This window comes from Nematolebias whitei, chromosome 7 (genome assembly GCF_014905685.2).
Source record: "Nematolebias whitei isolate Nwh7 chromosome 7, NemWhi1, whole genome shotgun sequence".
In the NCBI taxonomy this organism is placed as follows: Eukaryota; Metazoa; Chordata; class Actinopteri; order Cyprinodontiformes; family Rivulidae; genus Nematolebias; species Nematolebias whitei.
The window spans coordinates 8,825,840-8,849,112 of NC_056504.1; the positions used below are offsets into that span (position 1 = coordinate 8,825,840).

The 23,273-nt window shown below is 39.2% G+C and overlaps 1 protein-coding gene across 1 annotated transcript in view; it reads left to right on the forward strand.

The window, feature by feature from the left end:
- quo (quattro) overlaps positions 1 to 21,761 on the forward strand; it is a gene marked incomplete at its 3' end in the record, with an annotated part of 38,574 nt that extends 16,813 nt beyond the window's left edge. The window contains 17 exon segments of the mRNA XM_037678603.1: positions 3,076 to 3,273; positions 4,272 to 5,775; positions 7,768 to 7,971; positions 8,764 to 8,887; positions 9,504 to 9,597; positions 9,861 to 9,947; positions 10,040 to 10,156; positions 13,203 to 13,301; positions 13,383 to 13,531; positions 14,918 to 15,056; positions 15,266 to 15,391; positions 15,518 to 15,715; positions 15,815 to 16,731; positions 19,320 to 19,569; positions 20,000 to 20,089; positions 20,858 to 21,082; positions 21,591 to 21,761. Of these exon segments, the coding sequence (XP_037534531.1) occupies positions 3,076 to 3,273; positions 4,272 to 5,775; positions 7,768 to 7,971; positions 8,764 to 8,887; positions 9,504 to 9,597; positions 9,861 to 9,947; positions 10,040 to 10,156; positions 13,203 to 13,301; positions 13,383 to 13,531; positions 14,918 to 15,056; positions 15,266 to 15,391; positions 15,518 to 15,715; positions 15,815 to 16,731; positions 19,320 to 19,569; positions 20,000 to 20,089; positions 20,858 to 21,082; positions 21,591 to 21,761 (4,692 nt within the window).
- Positions 21,762 to 23,273: the final 1,512 nt, after the last annotated feature.

The window sequence follows — 23,273 nt, forward strand, 5'->3', positions numbered from 1 at the left end:
TATATATATATATATATATATATATATATATATATATATATATATATTGTTGGATTTCTTTATTTGGATTATTGAGCATGAACTTTAATGACAGGAAGAACAACCTTCACATCACATCAATGTGAAGAAGATAAAGGGGATGGTTGTGGATTTCAGATGGAGCAAACACACCTACCTGGAAAATATGCAGTGGAAGTGGTCTCCGGCTACAAGTACTTGAGTGTACACCTGAACAACAGCCTCAGCTGGAGCAACAACACCACCAGCCTGATCAAGAAAGCTCATCAGAGACTCTACTTCCTCAGGCGGCTGAAATGAGCTGGTCTGGGAAGCTCAGTCCTCACCTCCTTCTACAGGTGTGCAGTGGAGAGCATCCTGTGCTCCAGCATCAACGTGTGGTGAAGGTTGCACAGAAGATGTTGGAGTCAGTCTCCCCCCCATCACAGACATCTACACCTCTAGATGCAGGAAGAGGGACACCTGCATCATGAAGGACTCCACTCATCCAGCACACACTTTTTGCCCCGCCCCCCTCAGGAAGGAGGTTGAGGAGCATTAAGTGTAGAACCACTAAACTGAGGAACAGCTTCTACCCTGAGGCTGTTAGACTCATGAATCTCCAACCAGGATAATCACTGTGATGACACTGTAATTGGTGATGTGTGACTTATCTGTGCTGCTGATTATCCACGCTGCTGATTATGTCATGTTGCTGATTATCTCATGCTGCTGTCTTCATTCGTACCCATCTGCTCACCACAGACTCATGTTCAGGCTGCTGTTGTTACGTTGTATTACTTTACATTATTAGTGTTTAGCATATATGTTTTTAGTATTTTACATTGCTTTATAATGTTGCTGTTTTTTTTAACATCTTCTATTCACTTTTTCCCCAATCTATTTGCCTTCTTTTAAAATTGTCGGCTGTTGTCATCACTCTAAAACAGGTCTCTCTTGTAAATGAGTCCTCGAGGCTCAATGAGACTAACCTGTATAAATAAAGGTTGAATGAATTGAATATCTTAGATCTTTTAGCATACCGTTTGGTGTTTGTTTAGTGTATATCTTAGTGTATATCTTAGATCCTTGTATACTGTTTCTTTTTTATACTTAATATTTTTGCTATTTTTGGGTGTAACTGGGTCACGGAGTACATAATTTCGTTCCACCTCATGTACCACATGTGATGCGAATGACAATAAACTTGCCTTGAACTTGAAAAATTAAGCTAGTTTGTTGGATATTCATTTGTGACTTATTTAGATTTTTAAGGACCTTTAACAACCTTCATTTACTTCAGTTTTCTTTATTTTTTAATCAAAAGCAAAGCTTTTACTTCTTATTCTTACTGCTATCAAAATGATTTGCCATATTTTTGCAGACATCCTCATTTCAATGACTTGTAATCTGTAATATGTTTACAAACTGTATTTTCTGTTACCTTTGCCAGCAACTTGCTCTCAAGTTATTCCAAGCACTTTAGAGTTGGGGGAAAAATCCATCATATTGTGCACATTAGAATGAATTTAGACCTGGTTAAAGTTCATTTGTGTCCACATTTAGTCCATTTCTGTGTGTGGCTTCATTTGTCTCTCGTCAAAGCTTGTTTTTTTATTAGACATATTGTCCCATAAGACATGTTTGGGTAAGAAGGTGTCTAAATCAAGGACAGCAATCTGTTTTTGCTCCTTTGGAATATTTATTTTTTTGTAAATAAAGTTTACAGCTGAGAATGAATAGTGCTTTTGTGTCTGCTGCTTCCCTGACCTTCATGGCAAACACAGTTTTACCACTTTCATCTGTTTTTTTTTTACTCGTTAGTCATAGTCCTGCTCACTGTTTGATGTGTAAATCAGAAAGGGAGCTGGTTCAACTGCTCAGCTGCCAAGACTGTAAAAATTCTCCTCCGAGCTCAGGACTGAACTCGGGAAGGAACAGAGAAATAAGTGCAGGAAGTATTTGTCTTTGTTTTTAAAGAAAGAAAAACGGCTTTGAACAGCCGTTTCTGTGAGCCTCCAACAGTCCTGATTACTTTGAAACAAATAATGAATAATTAATAATGCTTTACTTATACAGCACCAGATGCTAGAGTCAAACACAATATGTCGGATGTGTTTCAGACAATGTGGATTTGTTGTACAAATGCTGATTCAGCATTTACACTGGTGTCAACTTTTATTTTTTCAAACAACTTTTGTTTTCCAGCACTACTTCTGCACATTTTGCACTATTGTAGACATTCATAAATGCAGAACGTGGGTACTATAAATTTACTTTTTTGTAACTTTTCTGCCTATCATGCAACTTTTTTTTTTTTACAAATATCTTCCCTGTGGAAATTAAGATCGGTTTTCAAAATCTAGTTAAATTTCAAGTCTGTTCAAGCATACTGGCCCTGTTTTTATTGTCTTATGCTACTGTTAGCATTTACCTAGCATTTGGCTACTTTTTGCTTTTAGCTAACATTTTGCCACTTTTACTATTTTTAGCTTTAATGAAGATTTTGCCACTTTTATAACTAGCCTGTTATACTTTTCAACTAGCCTTTTTCCACTTAGCTTTTAGTTAGCTCTTCACTACTGTGAGCTTTTAGCTACTTTTTTTACAACTTGTAGCTTTTTTGTAGCTTTTTGCCTGTTTGCTACTATTTTCAATATTTGACACACACAATACTTCACAGTGTGCATGTGATCCATGTGCACAGACAGCTCTGGATCATTTTGTGCACATGTATATAAATACATTCAAAAAACCTGTATGAACACGTTCACTCAGATCATTTTGGAAAAGCTACGATGATGTCTGCACAGGTTTTATTAAACCAAGCAGTTTTGTATTTTTTCAACTGCACTGATGATTTTAAGGCCTCATTAAACACATTATTTTAATCATTCACTGATTTATGCTGCTTCTTGCGCAATTTTTAAAACTAGTTGAACATTCTTGTCTTAAACACCTTTATTTTACAGTCTGTATATAATTTAAACTTTAGGGCTCATCTTTGGTTTTGTTTAGTTGTACTCAGTTCTAAAAAAAACCCAAACTCACGTGACTTCGTCTTTCTACGCCCTCTAGAATCCAGAATCCCTGGACCTGTCTATCCAGAGCGCCCTCTCGGCCCTCTTCCCACCTTTTGAGGCAACGGCGCCCATCGTCCTGAGCCAGCTGTTTCGCACCATTGATGAACGATACCACGGCGATGCTCTGCAGTGCCTGCTGGACTTCCTCATTCCCTCCAAACACCTGCTGGAGAGCGTCCAACAGGCTGCATGTGTAAGTGGGAACATGTTAAAAATGACACGTCTGCGTTTATTCAGAATTGTTTCTTCAGTTTCTTACAAGGCACTTTGCATGCATACATTATTTCTTTCTCTAGAAGTACCATAACAAGCAGGAGTTCATTAAAAGGAAGTTCAGTTAAGGCTAATTTATTTCAGACAGGTATTTATTTTAAAAAGGACTCTGCTATTTCTCAAAGAACTCTTGAAAAAATCTAGTTCTTTGGTACAGAACTCAAATAAAGTCTTGATAAAAGGGATGGTTCACATCTTTTGTAGTGGGGTTCTGTTGAAAGGGTGTGAAAAAGTAGTGCGTCCTTCACTTAAAGGACCATTGTTTGAAGAAATGGACCGGAATGATTAAATATAACATGCACTTCCATTGTTATGATGATGACACACATCTTTATTGATTTATGAGACCAGTTGACTCTTATCAACTCCAGGTCTTAAACACATAAAGAGTCAGATTTCTTCAGAACACTGCAGCACGAGTACTGACAGGTTGTTCTCCAAGAGACCATATTTATCCTGTTTTAGCCTCCATGCACTGGCTTTCCATGACCAGCAGAATACCCAAAAAAAAAAAATAATAATAAATCCTTCACATTCACACATCCGTATTATTATTTCCTTTATTTTACCAGGAGAAACTCATTGGAATTAAAAATCTCATTTACAAGAGTGTTCTGGACAAAACAGGCAACAAAACACAAAGTTTCACAAAACAAACTTTAACGACAAGATGTATCATTAAAATAAACAAAAAGCCATGAAATCTTGTAAAATGGGGAACATCTACATTAAATATAAAGCACTGAATGGCTCAGCTCCAGCATGTTAAATTAACTTATTGTCTCTTAAAAATAAACTAGGACACTTCTTTTCCAGCTTGCAGGTCTTTTAGTTTTCCAAGGATCTCTAAAACTAAAATGAGAACTGAAAAAAGTCTCTGTATTCCAGTGTATTAATGATGGTTGTCCTTTTTCTCAGGCCGGCTACTCTGATGTGGTTTTCCGCTGTGAAGGCTGGCCTCTGTGTCTCCATGACAGAACAGTTGTCCAGTTAGCCTCTGTGAACCCTCTTCTGCTGCGTCCTGGCGACTTCTATCTCCAGGTGGAACCTTTTGGTGACCAGGCGGCGCGGATTGTCCTAAAAACCCTTCTGGAGGAAGGATGTCGAGAAGTTGAAGAAACCCCGATCCCCGAGACTTCTTACCCCTGCCTCTTCACTGAGGACTGGCTGCAGGACGTAAACGAGGGACGTCGAGGAACGCCTCTGTCACGCTGTTTGCTTTGCACAGACCAAGGTGTCATCAAGTTGCCTTGGGCTAAAATCGCCACCCCAGAGTTCTTAGACAAGCCCAAAATCCTGCCCACCTGTGACGAAACACCTCCTGAGTCTCGATGGGCCTCAGCGCCTATCCACTTCAACTCGTCCACCCTTCCGGTTGAGGCTGTGGCTCCTTCAACAAAAGACAGGATGTCTGCGTCTCTGAGACACTCTTCTTCCAAGCTTTTGAAAATGGATCAGGAAAGACAAACTCCCAAACCAGTCCCCAAACCATTAATCAAACCTGTGGGTTGGGTTTCTCCAAACACCTGGGAGAGTCTGAACTATCACGAGATAGAGGGGGATTATGTAGACCTGGTGGACATCACCAAAGACAAGGAGTTAGTTGCTAGGCAGAGAGACAGCCATGGAAATTTATCCAACTTAGTTTTAGTCAAACCAGTAAGACTGCCCCCACCTATACCACTTGGAAATACTGTCCCCTGTGGACGCAGCCTTCAGCTTACAGGGGAGCTCTGCATGCCGTGCAGCCACAGAAACCTGGAGCAGGAGCTCACTGATCACTGTCGGTACAGAGACTCTTACGTAGCAGCACTGAGAAATCCAGTCACTTTTGAGAGGGGAAATGTAGACCTTCTGTCTGCCCTGGAAGAGGTGAGGCTGTGTGAGGAGGGGGACGCAGCACCCAGAGGTACATGTGAAGGCCAGAAGAAAGACAACATAAGAAACTTAGGTAACCACTGTGAAAGATCTGTGATAAGCAACAAACCCAGTCAGTTTGAGGGATGCTGTCGTCTTCCTCTTAGTTGTGAAACCAAAAACCTCATGAAGGACTCGTCTATAAGCCTAAAGTCGACCTCTGGTTTGAACCACAGTGACAAATTTCAGACTGCGCTCATTTCCCAGCAATTAGGACACTGTGCGCACCCAGTGTCAGACGTGTCAGCAACAACTTCTGTTGGGGATTCTAAATTACACCACAAAAGGGAGGTTGTAAAACCGTCTGGGAAACACAAAGTTAAAGTGAGGTCTTTGTCCACCGTGTCAGAGACGCCCACAGGGAGTCCGGCTCTCTATAAACTCAGCAACAGGAGCCAAAGTGACGTTTGTCCCGAATCAATCACAAGCATAATTCAACGGGGAACAGGTGCAGAAGTGGATCAGGAGGCTGTAAAGTTGGAAAAACAGAAACGCTGCAAAAAAGGTGAGCAGAGATAAGATATTTATATTTCAGCTTTTTGTTGGTTAATTCTCTTTATATTTCCTTTAAATCTTGATCCACACACACATGCACACATTTTCATCATTATCCTCCCACACAATCGTTTATAATGATCTGCTCTAAGTTTCGCACCACTCAAGCCAAACAGGACTGTGACTGGGAGTTTGAGAGAATGAGCTCCTTTGAGCCTCATAATGACTCTTCAGAGAGATGGTTCAAAAGGTCAGAGATCAGACATTAGCCTGATCTTCCTTCTGCAATTCTCCCACTGCTGTCTGAGTTTGCTGCCAGTTCGGGCGCATTCACGTCATCCCTCTTATCAAGGAAGTGAACGGAAATGACACTCTGCACCCCAGTGGAAGCGAGGGTCTGAAGCCACTGGGTGGAAGAGAAAAGGCGGATCATTCCTTCAATGCAGAGAGACAGAAATTTAAACAAGGAGGACATGTCTCTGTCTTCTTCACTCGATGTGCTTGTCCTCCAAGGACCATGCTGGGACCTTGAGTGGAGACATGCTTGACATGAATTGTCAAAGAGATAGATAGAAACAGACGAGGCTTTGTGGACCCTGAGAGGAGGATAATTAGGATGTCTAAAGTCAAAGAAGTGCTTAGAACCCAGGTATGGAGTGCCATTTGTAAAAGTAAACAGTCCAAAATTAACAGCTATATTTTGGTTTATTTAGCCTTTCATAAGAAAAAAACAGCTTTTTATTTTTCAAAGTCATATTTTCACCATGTTATTCAAACATTTATAAATGTCATTGTTCCAAACTAAATATTTAATTTCTAAACTAAATATTTAGTGTACAAACTAAATACTTAACTTGCAAGTTAAATATTTAGTTACACACTAAATATTTAATTTACAAACAAAATGTTTATGTCCAAACTAAATGTTTAATTTACAAACTAAATATTTAACATGCAAGTTAAATATTTAGTTTGTAAACTAAATGTGTAAGTGTAAATTAAATATTTAATTTACAACCTAAAATGTTTATGTCCATGCTAAATGTTTAATTTGCTAACTAAATATTTAACTTGCAAGTTAAGTATTTATTTAGCAAATTAAATATTTATTTTTGAAGATTAAATGTTTAGTTTGGAAAATAAATATTTAGGTCTGAGCTAAATATTTAGTTAGAAAATTAAATATTTATTTAGGACATTAAATGTTTAACTTGGAAAATAAACATTTAGGTCCGAGCTAAATATTTACTTAGTAAATTAAATGTTTATTTTAGGAATTAAATGTTTAGCTTAGAAATTATATGTTTAATTTGGAAATTAAATACTTAGCTTGGATAATAAATATTTAGTTTGGAAATTAAATATTTAGTTTTGAAAATAAATATTTAGCTTGGAAATTAAGTGTTTAATGTACACCTAAATGTTTAGTTCACTAACTAAATATTTAAAACTAAATATTTAACTTGCAAGTTAAATATTTTGTTTGTAAATGAAACATTTATATTGAATATAAACATTTAGTTTTTAAATTAAGTATTTAGTGTGGAGCCAAATATTTAGCTTGCTAACTAACTATTTAACTTGCAAGTTAAGTATTTAGTTTGTAAACTAAATATTTAGCTATTTATATAAATTATAAATGTATGAATGACATGATGAAAATATAACTTTGGAAAAAAAAAAATTTCTTATGAAAGGCTAAATAAACCAAAATATTGCTGCTAATTTTGGACTGTGTAACTTTACAAACGGCACCCCATACCCACACTGCTGACATGTTTAGTTACAGAAAGTTTTTAAAATGTTAATAGGATGTTTGCTGTGCAGCTGCACATGGTTAGTGCAGCCCGGTGGGGTTAAAAGTTATAAATGAGAACAATAAAAAGGCAAAGATCACTGCAAAAATACAGCATTTATTCATTTTTGGTTATCTTCTTTGCTGTTTTTTTTTTTAGCTCTGCTGGTCTCACGTTTTGACGCAGGCGTTTGTGTCTCCTGACAGATTCACATTCAAACAGAGGTGAAACTCCATCCAACGTCATTGGACCAGGATCCAAACTTCTCCTCTTAAGAACAGAAGATCAGATTACTTCACAAGTTCATCTTCCTGTGACAAGTTCAGACTCTCAGCAGCCCCCACAGACTGAAGAATGTGGTTTCAGGAAGATCAGTGGTCTCCTTGAACTGGGCATCATTTGTTTACCAGGTAATCTGCACTGATTACTCTGCTAGTTACAAAAAGTTATTATTCATTGTTGCAAGAAGAGGAGGTGCTGACTGGGCTGTGGTCCCCTCTAGTGGCTGAGCTCTACTAGTTGTATATGCTATTGTTAGCAAACAGCTGCTGCAGGGACCTGAGAGAATACCAGAATAAAGGAATAGTTCAGCCTTTTTGAAGAAGGGATTTGTGAAAACATTATAAACAGTTAATATATAATGGCTCGCTGAACATCCTTTGGAGAAATAAAGTTTAAGTCTGGCAGAACTAATGATGTAACATCTGAACACAGCTAAGACCAAAGTGAATCTTTTCTCAGCTCTAATACCCAGAAAGCTCAGCTCATGCAAACACTATTTTATAAACCTTTACATCACCATCAATTTTACATTACATGGATATTTACTTAAAATTAGTTATACAGTTGTTCATAACAACATAACTGCACTTCTGATGCTATTTGAGGTCACTTCCTTTTTATAGCCACCATAATAAAATGTCCCATTGCAGTTACTCACTGGTTTCCAGTGTTTATAGGACTTGCATTGCAGTGGCAGTGCAGAAATGATGAGATCTGCAATTGTCTTCACATTGGACATCCCTGCATGTAAACTTAAAAAGCCAATAAAAAAAAAAAAATATATATATATATATATATATATATATATATATATATATATATATATAAAACTGGAAAAAGATCACACTGGGCCAAACTTGCAGTGCCTTTGTGCCTTTTTGAGAAATAAATAACTTTTTCCTTGTCTTGCACGCACACAGGCAGTAGGGACAGGAACGGCAGGGCGGTGGTGGAGATCCACGGAGACAGGAAGGAGTGGATGTCCCCTCTCGTGTCAGCACAGAGCGTCTGTGAATTACTGCTGTACATGCACTCCATGCCAAGGTACAAGGATTTAGTGATGCAGATTAGTCTGAGTTCAGTTTGATCAACATAAGAATAGTGAAGTCAATAAAGTTCAATAAAGCAGATGTTCACTGCCCGTGGACCTTTAGTAAAACATCCAACCACAAGAGGGCAGCAAAATATTGTTCGAAATGTTTTCAGATTCAGAACGCATGCTCCACATGTAGTGTATTGTTCTCTGCAAAAAAAAAATGACTGCAAACAGTTTCTGTATCTACACCCTGATCAGTACTATCATTCTGAACAGAACTGGAAGTACAATGAACGGCTTTAAGTTATTACTGGGTATAATGTAGAGCTTCACATTCAAAAAGTTATTTCTCCGTCTTGACCTCCCAGTGTCACCAGAGCAGACATACCACAGCAGTATGTTGCAGGCAGGCCGGCTGCCAGCTGTCTGGTATGTGGGGCTTTACCAGAATTAGCAGTCATGTCTGATTTAGACTAGTCGAGAAGAGGCCATTAGGAGGTCTGTGCGAAAGCATCGGGGATGTAGAGCAGGGTGCTGAGATGAACAGCTCAAGCCTAAAAGCAGAGTGTTATGATGAAGTGGTCAAGCGCCAGTGCGCCTTAACGCGACCTCATGTTTTAGTAGGAAAGATGTCCGAGAGCTGGGAATGACGCTGGTCGTCAATGCGCGGAAGAAGCCTCCTCCACTTCACCTCTACAAAGCACTGCTGATGGCGCAGGTTAAAACAACACACACACACACACACACACACACACGTTCGGAAAGTTCTGCCTACCAGGATTGGATTAGCCAACAAATAAATGAAAAGTGCAGGAGTTTAGTTTGTTGTGTAAAGTCCCATTAACGCCAGTCTGTTGTAGCTATTTAGTGGACAAGTTCATCACACTGGAGAAAAGTGTTCGCCACATGGAATACAATTAGATTAAATGAAATTAGCGCCAGTCTGTTTTTATTTTGACTTTTTGTCTCTGCCTGACACAGGAACAAGCTCTCCATGCTGTTCACAGCATAGTCATACTGACAGATAAAGACTGTTGTCCACGACCTGAGAAACATCCCGGCCTGCAGGTCATCCATCTTTGATTTTTAAATCAGTTCTAATTGAGCACTACCTCAGAGTGCTACATGCTTGCGTCATGTTTGTTTGTACTGGTGGTTAGATTGACACGGTGACTTCGATAAGAGCCCTGAACAAGACGGTGGAAGCTTCCCAGCTGACCTCTGACCTGGGCGGGACTTTTACCTACAATCACACCGTCTGGCTGCAGTTCCATCAGGTACAGTATTATAGAAACACTCGCCCTGAGTAGAAGCAGGGGCGATTCTAGAATCTGACCTTTAGGGGTGCTCAGCCCCCGGACAATGGCTCTTGTCTTGAACAATGTGGTGGCCAGTGGCATCAGAAGCATTCATAATAGGGGGTGGCACACCCTGATGGGAGTGTTTGAGGGTCCTCCCCGAGAACATTTTGAATAAAGTAGATGCCATTTCCTGCATTCTGGTGTATTTTAACAGATTGTTAAACATTTACGTTTACCGACATAAGTAAACACTCGATTCAATAACTATTTTAGAGTTAATGACACAACAAGAAGTAGCGCTAAGCTAGCAGCGTGCAATACAGACGCGCTAGCTAAGATGCTATAGACGCAACGCTCTGCTTTACATTACACAACCTAACGCTTTGTACAAAATCAGTTTAGTGTTAACTGCTCATAACAAAGATGAAACTTATGTAACCAGAAGTTACAGCATATATTTACATATAAAACACACAAAACAAAGTACAACTAGCCTTAAGCATTAAGCATACCTGCAGTATGAACATGAGGTACTTCCTGTTTATCACCATTGTATTCAGCTGCTCATAAGGTCGGCTGCAGGTTTATCAGCTTTTACATTTTTCCAGACTAAGTTTATGTTTTGGAAATGTAATAAACTGTATTCCACCCTCTAAAGCAGGACTATTCAACTAAACTGCTCAGGGGGCAACAGTTACTGAAAGCAGCAGCTCAGGGACCGGACATCCAGCAGTTAAAGTCATTATGTCAATAAAACAAGTATTACAATGATCTGTGTTACCTTTTAAATTTTTTTTATTATTATTATCATTGCATTGAATTATAAATGCAATAAACAGAACACAAAACCAAGAACTGCCTTTTTTTTTTTTTAAATGAAGTTAAAAAAAAAAAAAAAGTTTATTTTTCAGGGGTGCTGAGTTAAAATTTAAGGATACTTGAGCACCCCCCAAAAAGAGGATAAAATGGCCACTGATTAGTAGTAAAGACACATTATTTCTATAAAGTAAACTAAGTTGCAAATTCAAAATGTTGTATTTTATGATATTAGAATATGCGTACTGTGCGTTATGGTTGGAAAAGATCTTAGAAAAAAAAAATATATATATATACTGTATATATATATATATATATATATATATATATGAATCCAGTGTCTTGAACAAAATGTTTTTCTCAAGTATGGCTGTAAATGCCTTACCAGCATATTTTTCAGATAACCCTTGAACATCTCACACTTCTTAATGTAACGACCTGCACATGTTCTTGTGTTGCTGCTTGCATTCCTGCAGCAGACAGATCACTTTAGTTTATCTCTACATGCACAGAGATAATCCAGCTGCCCTCTGAGGCATGAGCAGACACCCAGGTGAAAAGAAAAGCTGCAAACATCAACTCTTTATTCAGACGTAAGACAAGATTAGTTATACGTGAGTTTTGTGTCTGAGCAAACACACGTTTGTGTTTTGCTCTGCCAGTCCTCTTTTTCATCATTGAACTTTCCAATCCAACAAATAAGTTCATGTTTTTTGGACAAATGCAAAGTTGGTTAGGATTTCTTCAGTGGTCTCTTTAAAGTGTTCCCTCAAGAAAGCAAACTGTCAAAACTAAGTTGTTTCAGCAGCTGAGCATAGAGTTGAAGGATGGGGAAAGTTTGAGAAACATTTCACAATGTTGGCAAAAACTTATTTGGGCTTAATTGTGATAAAGGCTAAAGGATTTTATTTTATACCTGTCAAGGCATTTTTTTTATAGTTGCAAGAACTTGACGTGCCAAACAGCAGATTTAAAATACATAATTTAAAGATAACACAATATTTAAAACCTTAGCTCATCCTATAAGTAGGACACATTTTGTGTACTTGAGCAATTCACAGATTGTGTTACCGGACTTTAAAATGAACATTCCTCTAAAGTAGTTTCTCTCTCTGTCTGTGGAGAAACCTTACTTTGACTCCATCTCCTTCATTTGATCAGTACTCAGTTTACTCAGTTGCTCTTTAGATGGTGTTTAAGAGACAGCAAGGAAGGAGGTGGGCAGGATAAGTAAGTAAAGTTCTTGTTTTACAACAAAAATAAATAAATAAATAGGTTGTACAAGAGCTGGAAAAAAGTGAAACAATACAGGAGCAAAGGGTTGTTGAGGACTTCACTAGAAGCAAATGAAAACCAGGGACGGCGGAGAGAAGATGACAGACATTGAAGGTATCATGATCAGGAAATAAGAACCTGATGTGCAGGGGAAGCAGAGAAGGTAAACTGAAACCACAGAGAATGAATTGAGGGATGAAAACACAAATAATAATCAGATTATGTCATGGAAAACCTTAAGTCAAGACAGAACTTAGAACACAGACAAACTGAAACTATAAACTCTGACACCAGGATGAAAACAAGTAAAACGTGTGAACTTGTTGCAGGCGTTTCGTTTGAGATCAAAATTAAAAAAAATATATATCAAAGACCTTGCTTCTTGACCAGTTCATAAAGGGATGCATATTTCCCACTGCATTGCATGCCAAAGTTTGAAATCGTGCGTGATCTGTTGGTGTTCAGCGTATGTGAGGAGGATGACTCTCAGCTACTTCCAGGCCAAATTTCAAATCAACATTTGATGAACTTGAATCAACTGAAGCCATTTGTCTTTTCGTTGGTTAAAATTTGTCTGATTCCAAATATCCTCAAGATGTATATTCAACGGTTAACTGTTTAGAGTTTCATTAACATCCATCTGGTGTTCTTGAGCGATTTACTGACACACACACACAGACACAGACACACACACACACACACACACACACACACACACACACAGAAGAGATTACACAGTCGCTCGCCTTTTATGGAGGCTAAATGAGACATGGTTGGAACATGTGCAGTTTCATGCAGTTCCCTAAAAAAAACAATTGAGAAATAGTGTACTTAACTAATGGTGCTTCATGTGTATAAGCGCCTCTCTTTTCTGTTCAGTCTGTCGACTTACAGTTTGTGTGCATCATGTTTTGTGTTTACATCCTTTCAGAAACTAATGTGTTTCATGGCCGACCTGCGAGGAGCCAACAGTCTGCTGCAAAATGCCATCAAGAAACTGGATAGCAACAAACAGCTGGACACTGCTCAGGTTAGATGTGTTCAGGTTGAGACGATGGTCTGTTGTGGTGCACGTTTCACACTCTGACTCCTTGTTGCTTTGCTCCTGCAGGAGGTGCAGCAGAGCATACAGGAACAAAGGGTTTTGATGAAGGAGGTGCTGGAAGATGCTGGACTGGTAACTCTGCAAAAGGAAGGAGGAACGCTACTGGCCAGGATGAAAAAAGAAGAGTTCAAATTTCCCCAGTCAGAGGACTACAGGTGTTTTATTGTGTTTATAATTATTTTTTTCCTGTTTTAAATAAGCATGCAGTGATTAATAAAAGGCAAGTGACAACATGGTTCTGTTTAATGCAGAACTGACGGAAAAAGTCTTGAGTCATCACTGATTATTTCTTTTTTCTTTAGCGTTGTGTCAGCAGATAACAAATAAGGTGACAAAACTATAATTCTTAGGGATTTTATTACACAACACAACATATAACTATTTAATCAGCAGAATTTATTAAAAAATGCCTACATTCATACAGTTTGACACACAAAATATAAATTTTGTTCCAACAAGAAGGCTGAAAATGTCACACATGAGCAATCATGCATCTCTCAGGTCCTGTGTCAGGTCTGATTTCTATTCACATGGTCAATTCAGTGCCATAATGGCCTTGACTTTTTTCAGATTTTAGACTCTAAAATCAGATGTGAGGTTGATGTAACTGTAGAAATCACATGCCACCAACATTTATGGACATTTCTATTAGAAAAAGGAAGAGTGGTGGATTTGTTTCAACCCACAATTGATACAGTAAAACAAACCCAAATGGCATGTAGGAGAGCTTACACAAGAAGCTCAGTTCCACCCTCACAGCTCTTATGAAATGCTGACTGTAAATGTGACAGCTGTGTGAAAACATCTGTGTGGGTGCACGGAGCACACACACTAGACTGCACTTACAGAATATGACTACTTTACACAGTTTGATTCTGTCCGTCCGTCCGTCCATCGAATGATTGATCAATCAAGTGATCCATCGATCGCAGCAAAAGGCTAGCCTGAAGCTAAAGTTACAAAAGGGTAGCTGAAATTTTAAAGCATCACAAAATTGCCAAAAAGCTAAAGTAGTAAAGGCTGTTTTAAAGCTAAAAGTAGCAAAAAGCTAGCCAGAAACAGCAAATGTTAACCAGAAATGTAGCGTAGAAAAGGGCTAGCTTATAGTAGCAAAATGCTAAAAGCTATTGTAAAAGTAGCATAAGCTAAAAACTAGACATAGACTGTGAAGACAAAAATGAGAGCAGGTCTGCTGACAAGATCTAAATGAATTTCTGTGGAAGTTTTTTTTTTTAAGGTAATTATATAGAAGATTATAAATGTTACAGAAAACAAAAGTCATAGCACCATGCCAATCTGAACTGATGGAGATGGCAGAACCAACTGAATGACTAAAACAGCACAAAGTTTACAGAAGTAGTTAGATTACAAAAAATATACTTAAAGATACTTTCAACTTACACAACATGAATGCTGAATCATCCATTTGCTCCTTAATGCACAATTTCAAAAGTTGCCCTTCAGATTGGGATTCAGTGTTAGCATTTTTGGTCACCCTTTTGTCTGTTTTTTTATTTTTATTTTTATTTGTGTGTGTGTAGAGATGCTTTGGAGTCTGTGACAAGTCTGTACAATCAGGTGGAGGAGAAGCTTCACACACTGGTGATGAGATCCAATGAGTCCCTGCAGCAGCTGGAGTTCCTCCTTAAACTCAGGGAGATGGAAGCTAAAATCATCTCGGTACCCTTGGTTCTTTCATCCTTATCACTACTGTTTTGAACACACACACACACACACACACAATCACACACACACCTAAAGCCCACTGGTGAAACGTTGTGGTTATGAATGCTGGTCTGCTTTTATCCACATGTTACTGTTTCTCATTAATGGCCTGTTGAGTCCAAAGCCGGTCACACTCTGCATCACTTCTACTCTCTGTGTTGCAGGCAGGGATGTGGTTCAGCTCAGAAGGTGAACAAAGCCTGGAGAAGAACTCTTACACAACTAATGACTCTGAGGTGCGCACTGAAAAGGTGTTGCAGGACTTTAGTCTATTTCTCATTGAATCCAAGGTATGATAAAACGTTGCATGTTAAATATCCATATTTTTGCCCAATGTTGCCACTTGTTGAAAATGTTTTTGCATGAACACAGTACGTGTTAAAAATTACACATTTGCAACACCTTATTTGCTTTAGGGAAAGCAACAGCATGCCCTGAGCCTGGTGACAGAGGCAGAGAAGCTTGTTGGAAACTGCAGCTCCAGTCCGGCAACAGAAATCTTTCGGACACTTGTCGGCACCTTCAGATCTAATGTAGAAGACTTTATGGTGCGCACAGAGCAGAAGAAGAAGGAACTGGATCCACTGGTGCAAATGTACAGCTTTTGTGAAAAGGTTTGTTTCAGTAAAGCATGTTCCTGTTTTTAATCCTTTTCCTTCTCTGCTCAAGTGACTCCGGATTTAAGTTTGTTATATTTCCCTCGCTCTGTCTAGGTGATCGCCTTGACCAAGGAATGCAGCAACTTCTTAATGCAGGCAGACGACGGGTGTCTGTCAGCTGAGACACTAAGCACGCTCCAAATGTACCAAGAAAGGTTTGACGGTGAATTTTCCACCCGGCGCTTCCAGGCTCTGAAAGCGAAAGCCTGCGCCATGGGAGCGGGGGCCCCTCGAGTGATTGGAGTGTGGAATGCAGCCTGGGTCCAGAGCCAAGAAGTTAAGCAGCAACTTGAGGAGATGCAGAAGAAGAAAGGCGTAGATAGGAAGCAGATCCAGCAGACCACAGCTGCAACCCCTCTGGCGAAACACAGAGAAGCAAAGAGGGAGGGGGAGAGGAGTGAGCTGGGGGAGGCTGAGTGCTCTCTGATGCTCTCTCAGAAGGAAAGTCCAAAGGAAAGTTTCAATGCTGCGTGCTGCACGGACAACAATAAAACCCAATTCAAAGAGAGCAAAAACCAAGAATCCAATTTGCAAACACGAGCTGAAAACGCACCAGAGTCTCCCGTTTTGCCACAAATTGGCCACTGCCTTCCAGAAAACAACTGGAGGCCAAGAGAGCACCGCAGCAAGGCAGATCTGAGGAGTTTAAACTCCACAAAAGACGGGGAGAAGTTTCCATTGCACCGACATTTGGGCCGGTCTCTAAGTGAGGGCATGTGTGCGATAAACCCCTCTGACCTTTCACCTCATAACAAAAGTCATAAACACTGTCACAGCAAGAGACACTCACTGGATCAAACTCTGCAGCCCACCCAAAATCTGTACATGGGTCATCGTGAGAATTTATTGCCGGAGAACCTGAACTGTGAGTCGAAAAGAGAAGAGGAGGAGGGGGGATGTGTGGTTCCTGCTAAGAACCCTGAGGAGACAGAGATGCTACTCACACCAACCGAAAGCAACGACAATGTTTTGTAAGTAATCCTGCTTCCAACTGGGGCTTAATGAAAGAATGAAAAACATAAATTTGTATTTAACACTAGAATATTTCAGAAGAAATTCTGAAGGGCAGTTATATTCTGACATGCTCAGAGAAGATGCCTGCAGTTTGCTGAACTAAGTCAGGAGCATAGAGAACCAACATACTGTAAAAAAATTATGTTAAAGCTGCTGCCAGTGGCTCATTATGGTCACCCTGGTAACCATGCCCCTGTGTCTCTCACTCCCTGACCACCAAGTTAATGAGAGCCAAGAAGAAAAGGACTGGAAACTAGGCTGAACTAAACAGTCACTGTACAAAAACTACAAATCTGACCTGTTAAACTTCTGATCAGCAAGCAGAAGACTGATGGTTGCACATGTGAGTTTCTATGTTTCTACATGGTTTTAGCAAAGTACAGCAAAATTACATTTCAGTACAGCCCGTCTGAGAGAAACATAAACAAACAAACATGGGGAGACGGAGGAGACTGAGGCCGCCGGCCTCGAGAGGCGCAGCCTTTTTTTCAGATAAGGAAAAGAAACACGAGGGGGAGTGGGGGTGTAAAACAAAATCAAATCACACACTGTGTCCTAGACGGGACACAGTGTGAGAGTTGAAAAAAAAAAGACCTCAGCACATAAACAGCAACATAGTGATGACATCATAATACATCATAATACATGCATTGATGCATGAGGAGGCCGACAAGGGCAGTAAGTTGTCCATAGAGACTGCTAGAAAGTTCCATAGTCCTGATAAAGATGGCGCAGTGTCTATCAACCAGATCAACCTTGACACAGATCCACAGATGTCCTTGAGAGGGGAGCGATGGGGGGCGGAGCTTCTCATTCACATAAACAACCAGGAGAAGTTGAGATAGCTGGCCAATTCAAGGCCGAGTGGGGAAGCCAAACTCAGATAACACAATTATTTTGGGTCAGGCAGCCTCTGCTTGAATTTCCATGTCTGCCTTCATAGTTCTGCTGGTACGTCTCACTGGCGATTCCAAAGAGCCAAGTTTTGTGGTCACACTGCCAGACCATGGTTGTAGCCTTCTCCAAGGTCGATTCCTTCCTGCCAGTGAGTTCCAGAAGCTGCAAGTGGCCTGCGATTCTCAGAAATCGCATCCAAATTATGGCTCAGCTCATGCAACATCTGAGTCTGAGAGTTTACCGCTCAGTACATTCCTTCATACAAGGCAGGCAGTCTTACAATTGCCAGAACCGCTGCCACCATCTTCTGAATTTGTCAATGTGCCAACACCAAAAACAAAAACAACGAAAAAAAAACAGAAATCTGGTTATCATAAATCCAATTATGTATGCGGCTTCTACGTCTTCAATGGACAATACAGACAGAGACATCATCTTCCACTGACCCCAGGAATCCAAAGTGTATCCAGCTGTGAGTGTACCTTCAGGGCAAGAGGGCTCTCTTTCGTCCTGTCCTCTCGTCAAGCAAATGTTATCAACTGCGTTGAGAGACCAGCTGAGCAGATCCATTTTTTACAATTCGGAGGATATGTAGTGAGAGGCTCCAATAGGAATCACAAGACAAAGAGCAAAGCAGGAGGGAGGGAGGAGCAGGAGGGAAAAGCATCCGTCCTCATCGAGAGCAAGCTGGGAAAAAAGGAGAATATTTGGAGAATTTTTTTGTTGAATTTACAGAAGCTTAGGTGACAGATACACTGGATAAAAGAAGTCAAAAATGACCTAATTTTGATGTATAATTTGTACACAAAGAAAACTGTAGAAGCAAGAAGAGTTAGTTTGCTACAGATGTGAACGTTTTAGACAAATCAAATATTAGTGTCATCCTCAGTTTTCAGTTGAACATTCTGTAGAAAAATCTGATAAAAATAATAAAACTTAAATGTGATTGTGTAAAAAAAAAAAGTAAATCAAAATGGCAGTTCTTGCAAAGCCTATCTTTCAGTGAATTGATTAAACTTTAATGATGTGTCTGTGATGAAGTCTACCTGGGCTGAAGAGCTCCAAGTTTTCTCATGTTTTCAGCTAAAATCTCACAGATTTGTAGGTTTTTTTCTTGCAGTTTTAGTGAATTTTGCCTCCTTTGTGTGATGAACTGTTACCAACAATCATAGTGCACTATTTCAGATGGAGCCACACATCGTTTGCTTTTTCCCTCCTTTTTTCTATGGTATGGCAAGCTGCAGGTTCCCAACCCTGATGCTTGAGGAACACCATCCTGCATGTTTTAGTTGTTTCTCTGCTCCGACACACCCGCTTTTAATAAATGGGTGATTTACAGTCTTTTACAGAACATGAGGAAGTAATTAAATCACTGAATCAGGTGTGTTGGAGCAGAGAAAAAACTAAAACAAGCAGGATGGTGTTCCTCAAGGACCATGGTTGGGAACCACTGAGCTCGAGGACAAAATATGTAAAAATGGTTCTTTAATGTTTCTGCAACGACACTTTGAAATATATAAAAACTACATGTTGCTCAACTGATACACACTGTTAAACAAATAGCATGATTCTGTGCTCATCTGTGCTTAGTTAGCAGATTTATTAAAACAATAATAATAATTCAGCATGTTTCCTACACGTGGAGCAGGAGAGTGCAGAAGATCCTTGAGGAGCTGCTGTCCACAGAGAGGGAGTACGTCAAAGCTCTGGGTTATGTCCGAGAGCACTACTTCCCCGAGCTGGAGAGAGCAGACGTCCCTCAGGACCTCAGGGGACAGAGGGGGAGCATCTTCGGGAACTTAGAAAAGCTGCATGACTTTCACCGCCACCACTTCCTGGAAGAGCTGGAGAGCTGCGTCGTCGAGCCGTTCAGAGTGGGACGCAGCTTTCTGCGTCACGTAAGCACCTTCAGAGTTTCAGTTGAAATTATTCCAGTGTGCACTGAGGCTAAAACATAAAGCAGAAACATAAGATACGTACAAGACAGAGCTGTTATTGTTTGTCTAAAACCACTAAGCTTTGCATCCAATTTTCTGTAATTTCACGTTAATGTCCGTATTTGATTTGAAACCGTGATAAAGAAGTTTAATCAATTGAAAAGAAAGCTTCCAGATGTTTCTTAACATCTGGATGATGCGTCTTTAGCTTTCAACACTTTTATTTTGTTTGTTTTTACCAGCAACTAAATGGCTGGATTAACTGAACCAATACCAGATTAATAACTTAGTCCACACTTTCTGCATACTTGACATTTTACAGTATTTATGTCTCACTTCGAGGTTTTAATGATGATGATGGACGGTGTTTATTTATTCCCTTTATTTCCAGAGAGAGAGCTTTGCTTTGTATGCCCTTTACAGCAAGAACAAACCACAGTCGGACCGTCTTCTCATCAATCACGGGAAGATTTTTTTCAAGGTGAGAAGCACCTCCAGCCTCGATCTTTTTGTCTCATAAGTCTTCTCAAAACCAGTGAGTGAAGTTCCCACAGTGGAGAAAAATTGTGCTAAAGTTCACATTTCTGTTCAAATCATTATGTATATTGTAGATTGACTAATAAACTAATGTACTGTTAAAGAATATTGGATACACACATTATTTTTTAGTTGAGAGCTTTTTCAGGATTTTCAAAAATACATTTAAAATGGTAAATAGTAAATAGACTGTACTTATATAGCACCTTTCTATCTGATCAAGATAGTCAAGCACTTTATACTACAATCTGTGCCCTCATTTACCCATTCATACAGCACTCTATACAAGGTTAATCAGTGCCTTAGATCACATTCATACATGGATGGGACACATCAGATGCAATGAGGGGTTCAGTGTCTCGCCCAGGGACACTTCATCATGTGACTGCTGCTTTACAGACGTAAACCATAAATTTACATTCATTCAGTAAAATCATAGCAAAGAGCTATAACTGTAAATAAATATAAATTTTGTAAGATGATATTAATATAAAAGGATAGTTAAAATACATTTTCAGATTGAGATCAGACAGTATAACTGCTAAAGAAACAAAAAAAAGTGTGTGCACTTAAAAGACCCTTCCTCCTCTGTAAAAACACGAGTTTAGTCACTTTTTCCAAACATCTTTCCAACACAAAACGCACCCCAGCACCTAATGTGATTCTCCACCTCCTGACATCAGTGCTCTGTTTGTCTCTGCTGTTGTTTCAGCAAAAGCAGCAGAAGCTGGGGGACAAGATGGACTTGTGGTCCTACTTGCTGAAGCCTGTGCAGCGCATCAGTAAGTACAGCTTGCTGCTGCAGGACGTGATGAGGGAGTGTGGACCAGAACAACTCAGAGAGATTTCTGAGATCAAGGCAGCGCTGGAGGTCATCCACTTCCAGCTTCACCATGGCAACAACCTGCTGGCCATGGACGCCATCCGCAACTGTGATGTAAGCATCAACCCTTAACAGTTGCTTTAGCTTAGAGTCAGCAAAATATCAAGATAACCTTTAAAGTGGTTTAAATGATAGGAAGCCTAACCCAGTACTGAATAATGTAATGATTAATGTTTTCAGAACTTTTTAGTCCGCACCAGATTGTGTGGTGGGGAGTAAAGACATGAGATGGAAGGGGATGAGGAAGAAAAGATAAATCTTTATATTTCTACACGTTTCCAGGACATTTAAAGGGGAGTTTCTGTGTGAAGAAATAGTCTAAATCTATTATTTGATAAGCCAAAATGAAAACTGATTGGAGTTAGAGATATTTTGTCTCATTTGATGACCAACAGATGGTTTCTGTTAAAGTTATGAGTTCAGTGTTCTTTTGTTCACAGTGTTCATGTTCTGCAGCTGGATGAACCCAGTCAGCTGAAATAAACATTTATGTAATGAGAAGCTTTTTTTTTTCTGACTGCAGCTCTGTCACTGACCTCTGACCTCTTTTGTGTGACCGCAGGTCAATCTGAAAGAGCAGGGTCAGCTCATACGTCAGGACGAGTTCCTGGTGACTTTCAGGAAGAAGAAGTGCTTTCGCCACGTTTTTCTCTTTCAAGAACTCATCCTCTTTAGCAAGACCAGAAAAACCGACGTAGGAAATGACACATATGTCTATAAGCAATCCTTCAAGGTGCGCTCACTGCAGTTCTGGCTCTCTCACTCACACACAACTTTCCACAGTGAGTCGCCTCTGCAGCGTCCTGTTTACATCACACACTCACAGGGAAGCACATAATTTTACTGTAGAGCTAAGACAAAAACAAAGTAGCATTTGATTTACACATTAAAAATAGGTTATTGCTTCATTTTCAACACGCTTTCTGCAGAGTCATTTTTCTCCTTTTACTGGGGACTGCCATGCAAGTGCATGACAACCTATTATTCTACACCTCGTAAGTGAGTCTACGTTTCTATCTCCGTTAATGCGGCCCGAACCACAATGTCTACCCCCACAAAAGTTATATCAAAACGACCTGCACGGCCCCGTGATGTGTGCTATTACTTTTATTGGCATTTCGAGTTACCATGGCGACGTATTTTGCTAACAAAGATGTCAAATTTCCCATAGGAAATGAATAGAAAAAAACTTTTCAAAGAAACTGAGTAACATATGGAGACATTTTGGTTCAACATGCAAGGAAGGCAGTGCATTATGCAATGCATGGAAGGCACCTATTATTACCTATTGTCATTATTAATTAGTAAAAATAATAATTAACAGCAATTATGATTAATTTTAATAAATATAAATAACTATGAATATTAATATTTAATATTAATTATGAATATTGGCCATGATAATTATTAATAACATTAATAAATTAATAATATATTAATATTAACAATTACTAAGTGGTATTAATTATTGATATTATTAATTATTAATGTTAATATTTATTATTAATAAGAATTTAATAATAAATAGGCAGTCCCCATCAAAGTTTCTCCATGAACTTTCTAGTTTTATTTAATTCTAATGTAGCAACATCATATAAAATTGATATATAAAGTATTTATTGGTCAAATCTGAATGAGTGATATGTTGGCACTTGAAGTGTGTGTTGAGGATGACTCTCAGATACTTCCACACCAAATTTAGCTCTACATCTGTAAAACTGACTGAGAAAGTAATTTTTGTGTTGAATAAGTTCGAGTAGTTGTGGCGGTCATCTTAATTTGGCGTCACTCCAAAAATTAATTGGCTGTATGTACATTCAGTGATTATTTTCCAAGACTTTTACTAAAATACATCTATTGGTTCATTAGATATTTTGCTAACAGACAGTGTTAGTCACCAGGTAGTCTTAAAGTCATGTAGAGAATGATGCTCAGCTGCTACCACAGTAAGGTTTAGCTAAATATCTGTACAATTTCACATGTCATAGTTATTTTGTGTTGCTTTAAGTCAATTAGCTGTGGCTGCAACCTTGAAGCAAATGTACCAAACTCAGGGAACCAAAATAATAATTTAAAAAAATGGTTCAAACCAAGGGCCAGTTTAACTCCAGTTAGACGCCTGACATCTTTTCTTGGCTTCAGGGTGGAGTTGCATTCGGGCCTAAAAATCAACCCGTTTAAATTCTTTTCAGCCCAACCCATAACCTGTAATTAGAGACCCAAACCCCAAATATATATATATATA